Source organism: Talpa europaea (assembly GCF_964194135.1).
Source record: "Talpa europaea genome assembly, chromosome: 4".
NCBI lineage: Eukaryota > Metazoa > Chordata > Mammalia > Eulipotyphla > Talpidae > Talpa > Talpa europaea.
In genome coordinates this window covers 37,677,990-37,692,646 of record NC_140070.1, presented here as the reverse complement: position 1 = coordinate 37,692,646, position 14,657 = coordinate 37,677,990, and the positions used below count along the sequence as shown (strand labels likewise).

General features: G+C 47.2%; 1 protein-coding gene across 1 annotated transcript; it reads right to left on the bottom strand.

Annotated features, from left to right (window-relative positions):
• Positions 1 to 11,129: 11,129 nt before the first annotated feature.
• On the bottom strand, positions 11,130 to 14,166 carry DUSP26 (dual specificity phosphatase 26; the record flags this gene model as incomplete). Its single annotated transcript, XM_084232845.1, has 3 exons — positions 11,130 to 11,329; positions 12,385 to 12,599; positions 13,946 to 14,166. The coding sequence occupies 3 exons, from the start codon at positions 14,164 to 14,166 to the stop codon at positions 11,130 to 11,132; spliced, it is 636 nt and encodes a 211-aa protein (XP_084088971.1).
• Between the last annotated feature and the right edge of the window lie 491 nt (positions 14,167 to 14,657).

Sequence of the window (14,657 nt, the reverse complement as noted above, 5' to 3'; positions counted from 1 at the left end):
ATAAAAAACAAATCTTTTCCCCAAACCCGTTCTCTCCACGGACCCCAGAGTTACCTTTCTAAAACATAACTCTGATCAGTTCCTTCTCTTAATAGCTTTTGTGAGTCCCTGGCACTGAAGGGATAAAGTAAAATTTTAGACTGTGCATGCAAGGCAGTCCAGTCTGTCCTCTGTTTTCATTACACCAAATGCACCATCTTCCCCACACACTCTTCATCAGCCACGAAGTGTCTGAACTGTTCCTTCAATGCAGTGCATTCTTTCTTGACTGCAATCTTGTACACAGCATTGCTTATATTTGGAAGGCCCTTTTCTTTCTGTGCTTCACAAACATTCTGTAAGATTTAGCTAAAAATTCACCTCTCCTGGGACTGATCATTGTCTCTTTTTTCCTCTGCATCTTTATCAACACTCTTCACCTACAGTGCAGTGTATTGTGCGACTATGAGAATGAATATGTGATTTCCTGAGTTTGAGCCCTTCAGGAGGCCTTCTTGTAAGAAAATTTTCAGGGCATGCCCCACTCTGCTGGTTCCAGCACCTGGTTCAATAAATATTCTTGGAATGGATATGTGTCCGCTCATGTGTATAAATTTTCATGCAAACAATTTAAGCCATGTTCTAGGTACAGGACAGAGATTAGAAAACACAGATAATTGCTACTTATCTAATAGTTCTTTCTATTCATTAGCTCAGGGGAAAGGTGTTGATAGGTGTGCTTAATTGCATTAAGGAGTTCCTGCTAGATGCCTCCAGGGCACAACTGTGAAGGAGGGCAAGACTTTGAAGGGAAAATCAAGACTGGAAGTGAGTAGCATCTCCCTCCTAGATTGAAGAGTGTGCCCAGGTGGGAAGACACTTGGAAGATAGGACAGAGGAAGTTCTTGTGGAGATAGACCTGGTCTGTCAGCACAGTGTACATGTCCATCACCACCACATGGACCTCAGATGAGCACAGCCATCAGAAAGAATGGTCTGCGGGCCTCTCTGGTGGCGCAGGCGGTTGAGCGCAGCGCTGTGGAGGTTCGATCCCTGCCTGCCGTGGAGCAACCCACGTGGAGGGGCAGACCTCTCCTGTCTTGCCTGCTGTTCCCCTCAGCAGTGTGTTTCAGTCTGCCTGTTGTGTTCCCCGCTCTGTCTCCGGTGAATCCTCTCACCCTCCCACACATCTGGCCTGTACCCAGGTTCTTGTATAAATAAGTAAATCTTTAAAAAAGAAAGAAAGAAAGAATGGTCTTTAACTGGGCTTAGATTTAAAAATTGTCTCCAAATTTCAGCTGTGTTGGGACAGCCTGGAACCTGCCAAATGGGGTCTTTCTGGCTTTAGAGTTTTTTCTTAGTTCTAAAACCATTTGTTCCCCAAATGACTATGACTTGTACTAAAAAGTTAAGACTACACAATTGCTATGAAAGGAATGATGTTGGGTTGGCCAATAAATGCTGACCCCCCATACATACATTGGATGATCAGGTTGTAGAATGTTATTTTATGCTGAATTTTTCTAAGCTTTTTATTTGTTTTTGAATAAAAAGAGCTAAGGTGTTACAGGGCAAACCCCGATATAAAATGGAGTTGCCTGACTGTGGGTCCTCACCCGCGGGCTTAAAGGGGACTTATTAATGCTAAACTGCAGATGTACACAAAGGTTGATAAAAGGTTTATTTACAAGGGAAGGGGAAATGGGAAATGAATAACTCAGGGAGAAATAGAGGGAGATAAGTTCATAAATGCGTCCTACCTCTTCCGACGACCTGGAATCCCACTGACCTGCCCCAGCGAGCAAAAAGAACCTAGCACACCTGGTGGCCAAGCCCGCAACTCCCCCAGCCCCCAACGCAGCCAGTTAAATACCCAAACCAAGAGCCTAGTTGCTTAACTTCACCCTCAGGTTCTCGCAACCCTCCCTTTGGCGATCATGGGATTTGTAGTTCCCAGTGTCATGGGGGTGGAGTCCACAAAGCCTGTATGGAGTTTGCTCAGGACATCCTCTCCCCCATTACCCCCAATCAGATGATAGTTCATAGCCCTGCTTTTATTAGCCTGGGAGATGTCTGGTTATTTTACCGAGGAAGGAACTGAAGCAGCAAAGAAGGCGATGGATCTTACATTCGAAGCCACTTGAGAAATCTGAAGTAGAATTATGTTTCCAAATCTCTCATAGAAAGAGGGAAAGGAAAGGCTAAGCCTCCAGAAAAATGCCTAAGGCGTGAAGGGCTCTCTTGGTCCATTGCCCCACTCTAGTATCCGTCTCCTCCCCAACATGAACCCCCTCACTTTAAGGCCTTGCAAGCACTAGAGAAACACTTTGGAAGAGAGACAGCTAATTCTGTGGAGGAGCACAGGACCAGAAAACTTAATCATCTCATTTCACCTTTAGAAAGAGACTTTCTTCCATGGACTTCAGAGACTAGCCCTAAAATATAAAAGAAAATGCTCACTGAATGGCACATATTAAAAAAACTAGCAACAACAAATGTTGGCGAGGGTGTGGAGAAAAAGGAACTCTTCTGCACTGTTGGTGGGAGTGCAAACTGGTCCAACCACTGTGGAGAGCTGTGTGGAGATTTCTGGACCTACTAAACATAGAGCTTCCATATGATCCAGCAATTCCACTCCTAGGTATTTACACAAAGGACACAGAAACATCAATTCCAAAGAGCACCTGCACCCCTATGTTTATAGCAGCACTATTTACAATAGCTAAGCTTTGGAAACAACCCAAATGCCCAAAAATAGATGAGTGGATCAAGAAGATGTGGTACATATACACCATGGAATATTACTCAGCATTCAAAAAAGATAAACACATGCAATTTGCAGCAACATGGATGGCGCTGGAAGGGATCATGCTCAGCGAAATAAGCCAAAAAGAAAAAGAAAAATACCGGATGGTCTCACTCATAGCAGGAATCTAGAAAACTTAAATAAGGGACCAGGAAAATGAATATAAGAAAGTGAAAATCAAAATCAACAAAAAACTATGAACCAGAGACACTTTTTGGGGGGTGGGGGGCGGGAGGGGAAGGATTGGGGTCAGAATGGGGCGTTTGCAATTGTATGGGGGAATATAAAAATAAAATTTATTATTTAAAAAAAAAAAAAAGAAAATGCTCACTGTGGTGATTATGAAGAAAATATAACTGGCCCCACATAAGCATGTCCTGTTTCAAAATTAGACAAACAGTACAACATTTTAATTTCTGATGAGAAGAGTTTGCAGGAGAGGAACATGAAACTCTTTGAAAGGGTGGAGAGTTCATTTCATATGTGGGGAAATGAGGTGCTTTCCTTATTTTGTTCTTAAAAGAGCTGACTTTCTCCTGTCCAGATGCCCTGGAGTGTCAGTGCCAAGAAAACTTTAGGCGATTGATGCAACTCAAGATTCATAGTCTTCCCAGCTATACCCTAGGTGACCCTCTCCTCTCCTCCTGCCCTTTCTCCCTACCTCTCCCTCTCTCTGATCACTTGCTCTGGGGGAAGTCAGTAGTCAGGTCACAAAAACACTCACCAGTGGAGAAGTCATGTCACGCGCTTTGGTCAAACCAAAGAAAAGAAGTCACGAGGAACAGAAGGTCTCTGGTAAAAGCCATGGGAAGGAGCTTGGACATGGGTATTTCAGTCTCCGTGAAACCTCACAGAATGGCAGGCCCTGCCACCACCCTGGTGGCCACGTGTTGAGAGACTTGGCGAAACTACATAGTGAGGCTGCTCTGGAATTTCTGACCCCCATAAACCCTCATAAACAAGCAGTGTTTGTTGCTTAAAGTCACTGCTTTTTGGGGTAATTTGTTACTTAGCAATAGATAAATAATATAGCTGTAAGGAGACATAAAAACATGGAGGCTGCTTTATTTCTGCTTTGTAAATATTCCAAAGAAAAGAGGGGCCAGGTGAGGAGGTGGTCCTGCTTTGTGAAACCATTCAGAGACCCGGGTTCTTTTCTTCGGCAGCCTGGCCTGGTTGTTGGTATATAGAAGCCGGTTTACCACCCTAAGTTCTGACCCCCAAGGGAGGGTGGAAAGCAAAGAAGGCCAGCTTATTCTTCGGAAGCACTAGAGCATGACTCTTGTCCCCATTCCACTGGTGAGAGCCAAAACAGTGTCACACCCTCTCGCTAGGAAGCTGGAGAGTGGAGTCTCAAGCTAGGCAGTCTCAGCTTTCGGTTGAAGCTCAGGGCTGTTCTATTAATAACAGGAAGAAATGGAGAATGGAATCTGGCAGATGCCGAGCAACCTCCCCCTACCTGAGGCATGGTGTGGGTGCCTGCTCTGTGACTTAGGCTCAGGTCTCTCCCTTGCAGAATGATTATAAAGTGAAGGGCTGGATAAGATTGGTAGTTTTCAGACCATTTGTTTTCAAAGAAGTAGAATCTTTTTATTAAGAAATATTTAAAAAGAGAAACTATGTACGAAAGTAGAAAGAAATGATCTCTCTGAATCCTGGTGGGGTTTCTCTCCACACCCTGCTTCATATGAGTGTCTCTACTAGACCTCTGTGTAAGTTCTCCAGGATTCCTACCAGTTGTGGGATTTTGGAGGTTGTGCTTATCTGACTATGTGCCCTCAGCCAGGTTGGATGACAGCCTCGTCTTGTTCAGTGGCTAGCAGCTTTCTGTCCTCAAATATTGGCAGAGCATAATGGAACCAGTTTTTGCTCTGTGTGTCCAGCCTCATCTCCTTGCTTTTCACCTCTTCCTGACCTGGTGACATCTCTGCCCCCTCCTAATATAAACGCACCGGGGCCAAGGTTCTGGCCCTGGAACTAGGAAGGAGCATAGGAGTTGGCCTGTGTAGTTTAGACTCATGCTCCACCTTTGGGTGGAGATGTGCAGATTTCTGGAGCAGACTGTCTCCCTCCCCAAGTTAATATTTTCACTAAATTTTTGTCTCCTCCTGGCTTTAGTGGCCTGAGCTGGTATGAGGAACTCAGACTCTGTCAAGGATAAATGGAGAAAGCAGACTTGCTCAGCCCTGATCCTATTTGAGGGTGAAACTCCAGGGACTAGGGAGTAGGCGCATCTCTCTGATTTTTCCTTTGTAAATTAATCACAGAATTCTCAAGGATGCAAACTGCTGCAGGAAAGTCGCCCTCCAGGGCGGGAGGAGGGTTCCTTTCTTTTAGTCTGCAGACCATCAGAAGCTGGCTCATGTGCTGATAAACATCCCCTCCCTGCTTCCCAAGGACAGGGCTGGGTCTCTTTCCACTTGCTTCCAAGGTTCCTTCCTGACAGACTGGTGGTGCCAGCCACCTTCTCCTAGTCCAGCTCCAGATGCTAAATGGGAATTTGGCATTTAAAGGATAATCCCAGGCCATTATGAAGTTCAGTGGCCACTGCCCATGAATGGAGAAAGTTCCAGAATGGCTGGGGATAGGAGGGGATTAGGAGGAGAGGTAAGGTGGGCTGCTCTGAGCTTTTCAGGATGAGAAATGTTTTCAATTTCTGGGTCGGACATTAGGAAATAGTGTAGGGGGTTGATTTTCCCCCAGGAGTAGGCAAATGATCTTGAGTGATGCAGGCTGAATAGAAGAAAATACATAATGATGAGCAGTGATTCACTGGGAAGCAGGTATTATCTTGTTGAAAGGACCACACCTACTCAGACTATTGTCATGGGCAAATGTGGGTCACCATCCCTTTCAACTTTTTAAAGAGAAATTGGAAGTCCAAATTTTGTGTAAGCTTTTCCAGTTTCTGAGATGTTGCAGGTTGAAACATGGTGCCCTCTGCTGATGCGTTTCGTCTCAGGGGGTCAGGGTCCCACTCCTGACGCAGTAAGCCCTTGCCAAGTGAATCTTCCTCCCTGTACTCCTGTGTCCTTAGTTCTCAAGTTTTAAAACAGTGTCAGAGAGGAATCCTGGTCTTTTTAACCAGTGGTTTGATGTTCACGGCAACAAAGCAACAAAGTCATGGTGGCAAGACAAGGGGCCTGTGATAGCTTACTAAAGCTATTGTAACAAATCACCACACAATAGCTTAAACAATGCAAATTTACTATCTTCCAGTTTTGTAGATCAGAAGCCTGATGCAGTTCTTTCTAGGTTAACATCAAAGTGTCAGCGGGATTGGGCTCCTTTCTGGAGGAGAACTCATTTCCTTGCCTTTCTTGCCTCCAGTGCATCCCTATTCCTTAGTTCATGGCCCCCTTCCAGTCCTCATAGCCAGCAACCGGCCCAGTCTTTTTTTTTTTTTTTTTTTATAATTTTATTTATATATGTATACAAGAGCTGGGGTGTAGGCCAGAGGTGAGGGGGTGGAAAGGGGTTAAGAGGATTCACCAGAGACAGAGTGGGGAGCAGAACAGGTGGACTGACTGAAATCTACTGCTGAGGGGGGCAGCAGGTGAGATAGGAGAGGTCTGCTGCGCCATGTGGGTCATCTCCCTGGCTGGGGATCGAACTTGTGCTGCAGTGGTTGCAGATCACTTCCTAGTGCTGACACTTAACCCCTTGTGCCACCAGGGAGAAACGGGCCCAGTCTTGGGCCCTACAGATAATCCAGTGTACTCTCCTGATCTCAAGGCTGTCCTTTTAACCACATCTGCAAAGTCCTGTTTGCAGTAGGAAAGAACAGGTTCAAGAATTAGAGTATGAACAAGGCTCTTTTCTAAACTCCTGGATCTTTTGCTCCTTGAAAATAAGTTTTGATAAACTTAGATAAACAGGGTTTATCTTTCATTATAACCTGGCCCACCCTTCCTCCATTCAGGCTTCCTTTTCTTTGCAGGAACTTCCCTAGGAGGGGCCCTTTGGTACGGCCCTCCTCCCCAGTATAACCCTCTTCTGTTCTTCCTTGGGGCTCAGAAACAGCGATTTTTCTTATCTGCCTCTCCCTGTGGAACTTCTCAGCTGGACTCAGTTGCAAGGTGAAGGATGGAGCAAGCACTCCCCACCTCCTGAGGCAACTAAGGCTGCCACCAGGATTTGAGCTGGACATGACAGTGGTGTTCAGCTGTGACAAGGACCAAGGAGCAGGGCAGGATGATAAGAACTTGGGTCAGGTGAGTCTCAGCTCTCAAGGGGTGCGGCTTAGCCATCTGGAAGCACAGGCTGAATCTAACAACAGCTAATTTATTTCAGTTGGTTTTCAAGTCCTTTGGTTGAGTTCAGATGGTCAACTGCCCAAGAACAGGCTCAATGAGATTACACTCTTAACCTGGGATTTTGTAGGTGGGAGTGAGCCCTTCCTGTGATAGGTGTAACCCCCCAGTCCCTTGGAGGAGAGGACTGATTCTATCTGATATAACCCGATGCTGGACTCCTCTTCTTGAACCACATGGGCCACACACCCACTCACGTGCGCGCGCACGTGCGCACACACACACACACACGCACACACAACCTTTACTGGAGGTACTTAAAGGAAAGCAAGGCATAGCAGTATGATGAGACACATAGATTCTGAAGACGGATCACCCAGGTTCAAATCCTTGTCCTACTTATTCTTCGTGGGAGTAACTCTTAGGGAAAATTACTTACCTCAATTTCCCTGTTCTTTAGCAATTACACCTACTTTATAGGGTTTTTATGAGGGCTAAGTGAGTTAATATCTATAAGATAGAAAGTATCTTGGGCTTAGGCACTTTAAAGTTAAATAATAAAAATACGTAATCTGCTCTGTGAAGCTTGATCTTTGGTCAAATATACTTAAGTAGTTATACTTCCTCACTAGAGGTTAGAATTAAAATTTCAAATTATTCAATTTGAGGAGTCTAGAGGGCTTAGCTGAGGCATACTCAGACTCACACATAAGGTTGTGGTAATAGGTGACATTAGCAGCAATATATTTCTAGACTAGACAAAGTAAGCTATAGTTCTGTTCTAGACTGGAAGAGCAGAGTGATAGTTTCTGTGTGAGTTGCAGTTATTTTAGGCTTATTTTTAAATTATACTTATATCCTTTGCCCACGGTTCTGAGAGGGGATCAGCGCATTTTCCTCAGAGCCAACATTCCTAATGAAGGCCTTCCTGTATCCCTCAAGTAAACTTGCCTTTCAATAGTATGAGACTGCAGCCATCTGCCCACCTGTGCCCACGCAGGTTGCTCTTTTAGCAAACCTGTCCCTTTCTGGGGCAGCTTTTTCTGCTCACTTGTGTCTATGCAAGTGTCCTTATTGTCTCCCTTTTTATAATAAACCTGCCCTTTTAGATGTAAAACAAAAAAGGTGATGAGCCATAGATCTTGCTGGCCTCCCAGCTAGGAGGGCTAGCTTGAAACATTGGGACCTGTTCTAGATGCCAGTACTGGAAAGGTGGGGAGAGATAAATTGAAACATAAGTGCAGATTCTTGGAAATAATCGGGGTTTTAGGCTAGAAATGGGAGGGGGCACAGGAGACCCCACGAGAGCTGACTCCACACCTTGGGAAGGATGGAGGGAGATGAAGAACACTGATTAAATACTGACTTGCAGGGGAGAGACAAGCACAAGGGACCATGGTGATGGTTCATGGCTGAATTGGTGGTGGGAATTTTACAGGGACTACACAATGATGTAAGAGATATAAATTAAAAAAAAATTAAAAAGATACTGACTTGCTTGGGACTTTATGTCCCATATCTCGTTAAATTCCCATGGCAACCCTGTGGAAATACACAGAAGCAGCACTGCATGTAACCAGGTGGGGAGGGAGATAAAATCCCTAATTGCCGTGTGATTGCCACGTACCCTAAAAGCTATCAGGTCCTTCAGCTTCATCTCACTACCACTGGTGTGTGTGTGTGTGTGTGTGTGTGTGTTTGTTTGTGTGTGTGTGTGTGTGTGTGTGTGTGTGTGAGAGAGAGAGAGAGAGAAAGAAAGAGATTAGAACCTTCTAATATTGAGAGATGGTAAAATGGTATGGGGATTAAGTAGTGGCTCCTGCTTTCAGAAATATCCAAGCAAATGCTTCAGGACTGTTGTCAAAGTCAGTGACAAATTTGGAGAGTAGATGTGGATCACCCACCAAGGCACCTTCCAGCTTTGAGATTCTGAGTTTCTATGCTTTGGGGAAGGATATATAGTTTGGATAAATATTAAGTGTTTTCCCTCTGTGTTTCTCCCTCTTTCTTTCATCCTATTGGGACCGGTATTTCTTTCTGGGTACATTGTTTTTTTTTTTTTTTTTAAGATTTATTTATTTATTTATGCATACAAGAACAGGGATACAGGCCAGAGGTATGGGGAGGTGAGAGGATTCACCATAGACAAGGTGGGGACCAAAACAGGTGGACTGACTGAAGCACACTGCTGAGGGGAGCAGCAGGAGAGATAGGAGAGGTCTGCTGTGCCATGTGGGTAGCTCCCTGGCCAGCTGGGGGATTGAACTCGTGCTGCAGTGGCTGTGGTTAGCTTCGTAGGTTGCATCTTAACTCCTTGCGCCACCAGGGAGGTCCCATATTGCTTTTTTTTTATGTGAGCTTTTTTTTTTTTTTTTAATTTTCTAGAGGCATGTCTTATTTATTTATTTATTTATTATTTGTTTGTTTGTTTGGTTTATACATGCACTGGGTACAGTCAGAAGCGCAGGAGGGTGAGAGAATTCACCAGAGCCAGAGCGGGGAGCAGAGCAGGCAGAAGGACCGAAGTACACTGCTGAGGGGAGCAGCGGGCAGCAGGAGAGGTCTGCTCGCCATGTGGGACACTCCTCCGGTGGCCGGGGAGCAGCCGGGGATCGAACCGGCTGCAGAGGCTGCAGGCAGCTTCGCAACCCAGCGCTCAACCGCTGCGCCACCGGGGAGGCCCCCATATTGCTTTTTTTTTAAAGGAGGGATTTGGTAGCCTGCGATCTGGCAGTTGGGATAAATAGAAAGATCATAATATTCTCTCTGGTTGTTGAATCTGATTTTTGACTAAGTTAACAGATGAGATTGTGCTATACTCCTCTGAGGTAAACCCTGAGAGATCAGAAGAAGAGAAGCAATTATATCACCTCCTTTCCTCCCTTTCAACTATTTGGTACCAGGTAACACCCAAACTCTGAATGTAAGATTTAGTACTGGGATTCATTTTAGAAAATGTTCTACTATCCCAACAGAATGGGGACCGAATATAGAAATCAGACTGACTTTTTGAAAATAAGGTTCTATATCTTACACACCTGAGCTTGTGAACAGAGACCTATTTTAAGCCTGGGAGTTGGAGGGTGGGTTGAGGGGTGTCACACAAATGACTGCCAACCAGAAGTTTTTGGTCCTCTGCTGCCCCTATGTGGACGTAGTTGGAAATGACAGTTAAAGATTTTACCTGCAGCCAGAGTGCCCAATAGGACTCAGGAGAAACCGTCCCTTAAAAGCTCCAAAGTTTCAAAAGTTGGGGTGGGGTTAGGGGAGGGGGTTGGCAGGGAGGGGTCTGACCCATATGAAGGAATTAGCAGCTGTTGCTCTCCCCAGCAAGGTTGGGGTTCTCAAGAGAGGTGTGGGGAAATCATTTAAGCTGTCAATGATTCAAGAGAACGTCTTGTCTACAATCTTTATTTTTCCTTGAGACACTGGGATCCAGTCAGCAGTGATCATACAAAGACTTCCAGTCATGCACCTCTGCAGTTTTTGGCCTCACCCGGCACCCACAGGCACAGTGCCAACTTACACGCCTCTTCTTCCTGTGTTTGGAGTAACACGTCTGTGGGTTTTCCCCTCCAGTTTCGCAGCTTTCACACCATCTCCTCACCGTCTGTCTCTACGCTGCCATCCCCACGCAGCTCTGCCCTAGCACATCCAGGCTTGCCGCACCCCAACTTATCTGCACTGCCACAGGACAGAGATGGTCCTTTTGTGTTGATAAGTGAGAGAGAGGAACACTTTAGCACAAAGAGGGGGAGGGACTGGAATCACGGGGGCACACTGGCTGGAACCTAGGGGTGTTGGCATTGCAGGGCCGACTTCAACCTATAGCCCAGCTGCTTCCTTTCCTAGCCAGGAAAGCTGCCCACCACTCTGCCCAACCTCACCTCCACCCCCTCCCGACAAACAGCAACAGGGCCCTGGGGTCACTCCAGCCCTTTCACTCTCCCCCCTACAGGAGAGGATGGGTTGGTTATCTGGGCCTCTGCTCCCTCTACCTGGACCACCTCTCTCAGCTGGGAGCCAGGGACCCAGCGCCTGGCCTGGCCTGGTCTAGCCTGACTGCCCTCCTCCTGCTCCTCCTTCTCCCCTCACGCCTCCAGACCCTGCCGCAGCCTGCGATCCAGGGCCAGGAGCTGCCTCAGGAAGCCCCGGTTGGGGATAATGCCTCGTTGGTCCTTGACCTTCTTGATGGCCTGCACAAGGGTGAAGTGGTGATACAGCATGAGGTAGGCCAGCACCAGGGTGGCGGATCGGCTCACCCCCACTGCACAGTGCACCAGGATCTTCCCTGTGAGGACAGAAACAGAGACAGCTGTGGGGTTTTTTGCTTGGGCCAGAGGAAGCTAGGGAGAGGGCCACAGTGACAGGTGCAGAGGAGGACAGGTAAGTAGATGCACATGGAAGCAGGACTGGTGGTGGGAAGAATGCAGAGCCTTGGCAAATGGTGTGCATTGGGGCTGCAGGTGGAGGGGGATTGGAGGGAGGAGAAAGAAGGAGCTAAACAGAATGAGATGGAGAACATGTAGCAGCTCAGGCCCCATGAACCAGAACAGGGCACAACGGTAGAGACTCATCACTCATGTAAAACCGAGATTCACTGTGGAGCAGGGACTCTGGTTATTCCTGAAGCATCAGTGGAAAGCACCCAGGGTCTGACCGGCTACATCTTCTGTCTTTCCACCCTTGTATCTTGCTATTTCTCTCTCTCATTTTTTTTAAGGATTTATTTACTTATTTATTTATACAAGCACTGGGTACAGTCCGAAGCGCGGAAGGGTGAGAGAATTCACCAGAGCCAGAGCGGGGAGCAGAATAGACAGATTGACGAAACACACTGCTGAGGGGAGCAGCGGGCGTGGCAGGAAAGGTCTGCGCCATGTGGGACCCTCGCCTGGGGATCAAACCGGTGCTGCGGAGGCTTCAGGCAGCTTCGCAGGCCAGCGCTCAACTGCTGTGCCACTGGGGAGGCCCTATCTTGCTATTTCTAGCAACTATTTTTTTGAGGGATGTTTACTAAATTTTAAATTATATATTTACTTTTTCTGATCACTAGAGAAAGATATGCTCAAGGTAAAAATAACTGGAAAATGTAGACATATGTAAAGGAAGCAATTTAAAAATGATTTCACCCATATTATGGGCCCTCCCCCAGCAATTTGCTAACTTCTTGGATGATTTCCTCCTTGTCTTTTAATATTTTGCTTTTTAAAGTGGCAAACAGATTATTTTTCTCTTCTGAGCATTTGTCATGTCATTAAAATCTGTCTCTCCATAGGTGACCCCTTCGGTTTTTCTTGACCTCAGCATCTGAGTCTGTCCTTCCTGCCTGCTTTCCCCTCTTACCTCCTGGCTGGCTCAGTGCCCGGTGGATGAAGTCGGCAGCCGTTTGGAAGTGGATGCTCATGTCAAAGGCTGGCGAATCGTGGGCCTCGACCCCCAAGTAGCGAATGCCCAGTCCTTCATACGCTTCGGGGGTGCCTCGCCACCTGCTGTGTGACGCATTGAGGACGTGGGTGATACCCAGGCGACGGAGTTCACGGCGGTTGTTAGCTATGTCCCTGCAGTGAGTAGAGATTAGGAGGCTGAGGAATCTGTGGGCCAGAAGTCCTTGTCCATACCTGACTGCTGCCTACATGTTTTCCCTCTCACTCCATTCCCACTCACGGCATTAGCTGCAGGTCTCTGCTTACTGAGGACCCAGCAGGGAAGACCCAGGATGGCCAGCCCTGGAGTCTTGTCCTTGAGTAATGGTTGACAGTATTGGGGATGTGTTGCCTAGAGAGGAGACTAGGGAGTTGGGTGAACAATGGCCACAGTAAAATACTGAGAGTGCTCAGAGGCAGGAGACTGTGCTTCATCTGTAAAAGGATTTATTGCATCTGCCTGTCATGTATGAAAGTACAACCCATTAGTAGAATCTAGCTGAGGGAAGGTTGGAACACTGGACGAGAATGTTTTTCCTGTCAGCAGGGGTATTCCAGCAGAGAGGCATGTGGTCAGAGATGCAGCAGAAGAGATGTGAACACCATATATTAACTTCCTGGGCAAGTTTGAAATGATATGATACTGATGTTTGCTCTCATATCTCACTCCCCCATTACTTTATACTCCCTTTGATGCAGAATCTCATGTTTTGCCATTTATTCCGTGCTCAGGCCATGTTTTCTGAAGTCACCTTCAGCTGTTCACGTGGCCCATACCTTCAGATAACAAGGTCATATCTCGGTGCAAAGGTCCTGTCCAGTGCAAACTCAAGGAGAAAGAGCACTGAACTGGAACCTCAAGTGCCCATGTGACCTTGGGCACGTCTCTGAGCTTCAGTTTCCTCATCTCTAACTTGGGGATCGTGGTACCCACCTCACAAGGCTGTTGTGAAGATTAAGAGAGAAAATGCATGTGAAAAACTCTCCATAGACTATGAAACCCTTGGGAGACAGAAGTGGCGATTTCTCTATCCTGGGGCTTTTCTCTCAAGAGCCCCATCTGGCAGGGCCTCTGTATACACTGCAGTGTGGCTTGATCAGCCCTTCAGCTTCCTACCCACTGTGCTGGCTCCCAATGTCGGCCTTTTTTCAGAGTCATACCACAATGGAGGAGAGGTCAGAGAAGGCATCTAGAGCACTGGCATACGGCAATAAATATTTGCTAAATGAATGACATTTTTACTTGAATATACTCTTTCTGGCCAGAGTTGTGTATATCAATAATACAAACTCCCCAATCCCTACCCTGCTCCCTTTCCAGCCTCCCTGCCCATGCATAGCCCCTTAATCTGCATCTTGGAGACAGCAGTGCCACCCACTGCCTCTCTGCCTCTTTCCTCCGTGTGCACGCACACGCACACATGCACACATTTACACTCACACACTCACTCAACTGTGTGCCCAGCCTGCCATATACTTACTGATCTCCAAGGTAGAGGCCTGGCCAGACCTCGTCGGCATGGTTACAGGCCGTCTTGCCTGTGTAGAGGAGCCTCTCCAACTCAAAGACATTGAGGAAGGGATGTTGAACGGTTGGCATCTCCTCCAGGGCGCCTCTAGTGCGGACAGGAGACCGGGAGCTACTCCGGGAGAAGCGGGCCATGAAAGTCATGGAGGCCCAGAGCCAGTTACCAGGGCACATCTTCAAGGTGGCAGGAATGGGGCAGCTGCAGAGTGGCTGTAGTGATGATGGGGTGAGTCTCTAGGTAGCTGTTGCTGGAAGAGGAAGGGATGTAAGACACACCCAAGTACAGGAACAGCCACTCCCCTTCCCGCCAACTGGGTTGGGCCCTGGGGAGAAGAGTCTCCAGGGAGGGAGGTGAAGTCTGGCCTTGGTAGGACCTCCGGCACTAACCTCTCCTTCAAGCTGCAGCAGCTCCTTCCTCTCTGCTCTTTGGCTCTGTCACGCAAGGAGGTGGGAGAGTCACATGTCCTTGTTTACGGGGAGAGGGAGCTGCCCAGTGGCTGGTTTCATCTCTACCACCCCACCCCCACCACACACACACACACACTCACACACACATATACACACACATTTAGTATTTGGGCAGCACTGTCCACAGCTAGAGCTCTGGCCAGTCCAAATCTGGGTCTCATCTGTTTGGGGCTATAGGCAGAGGCTAGGGAGCTGGA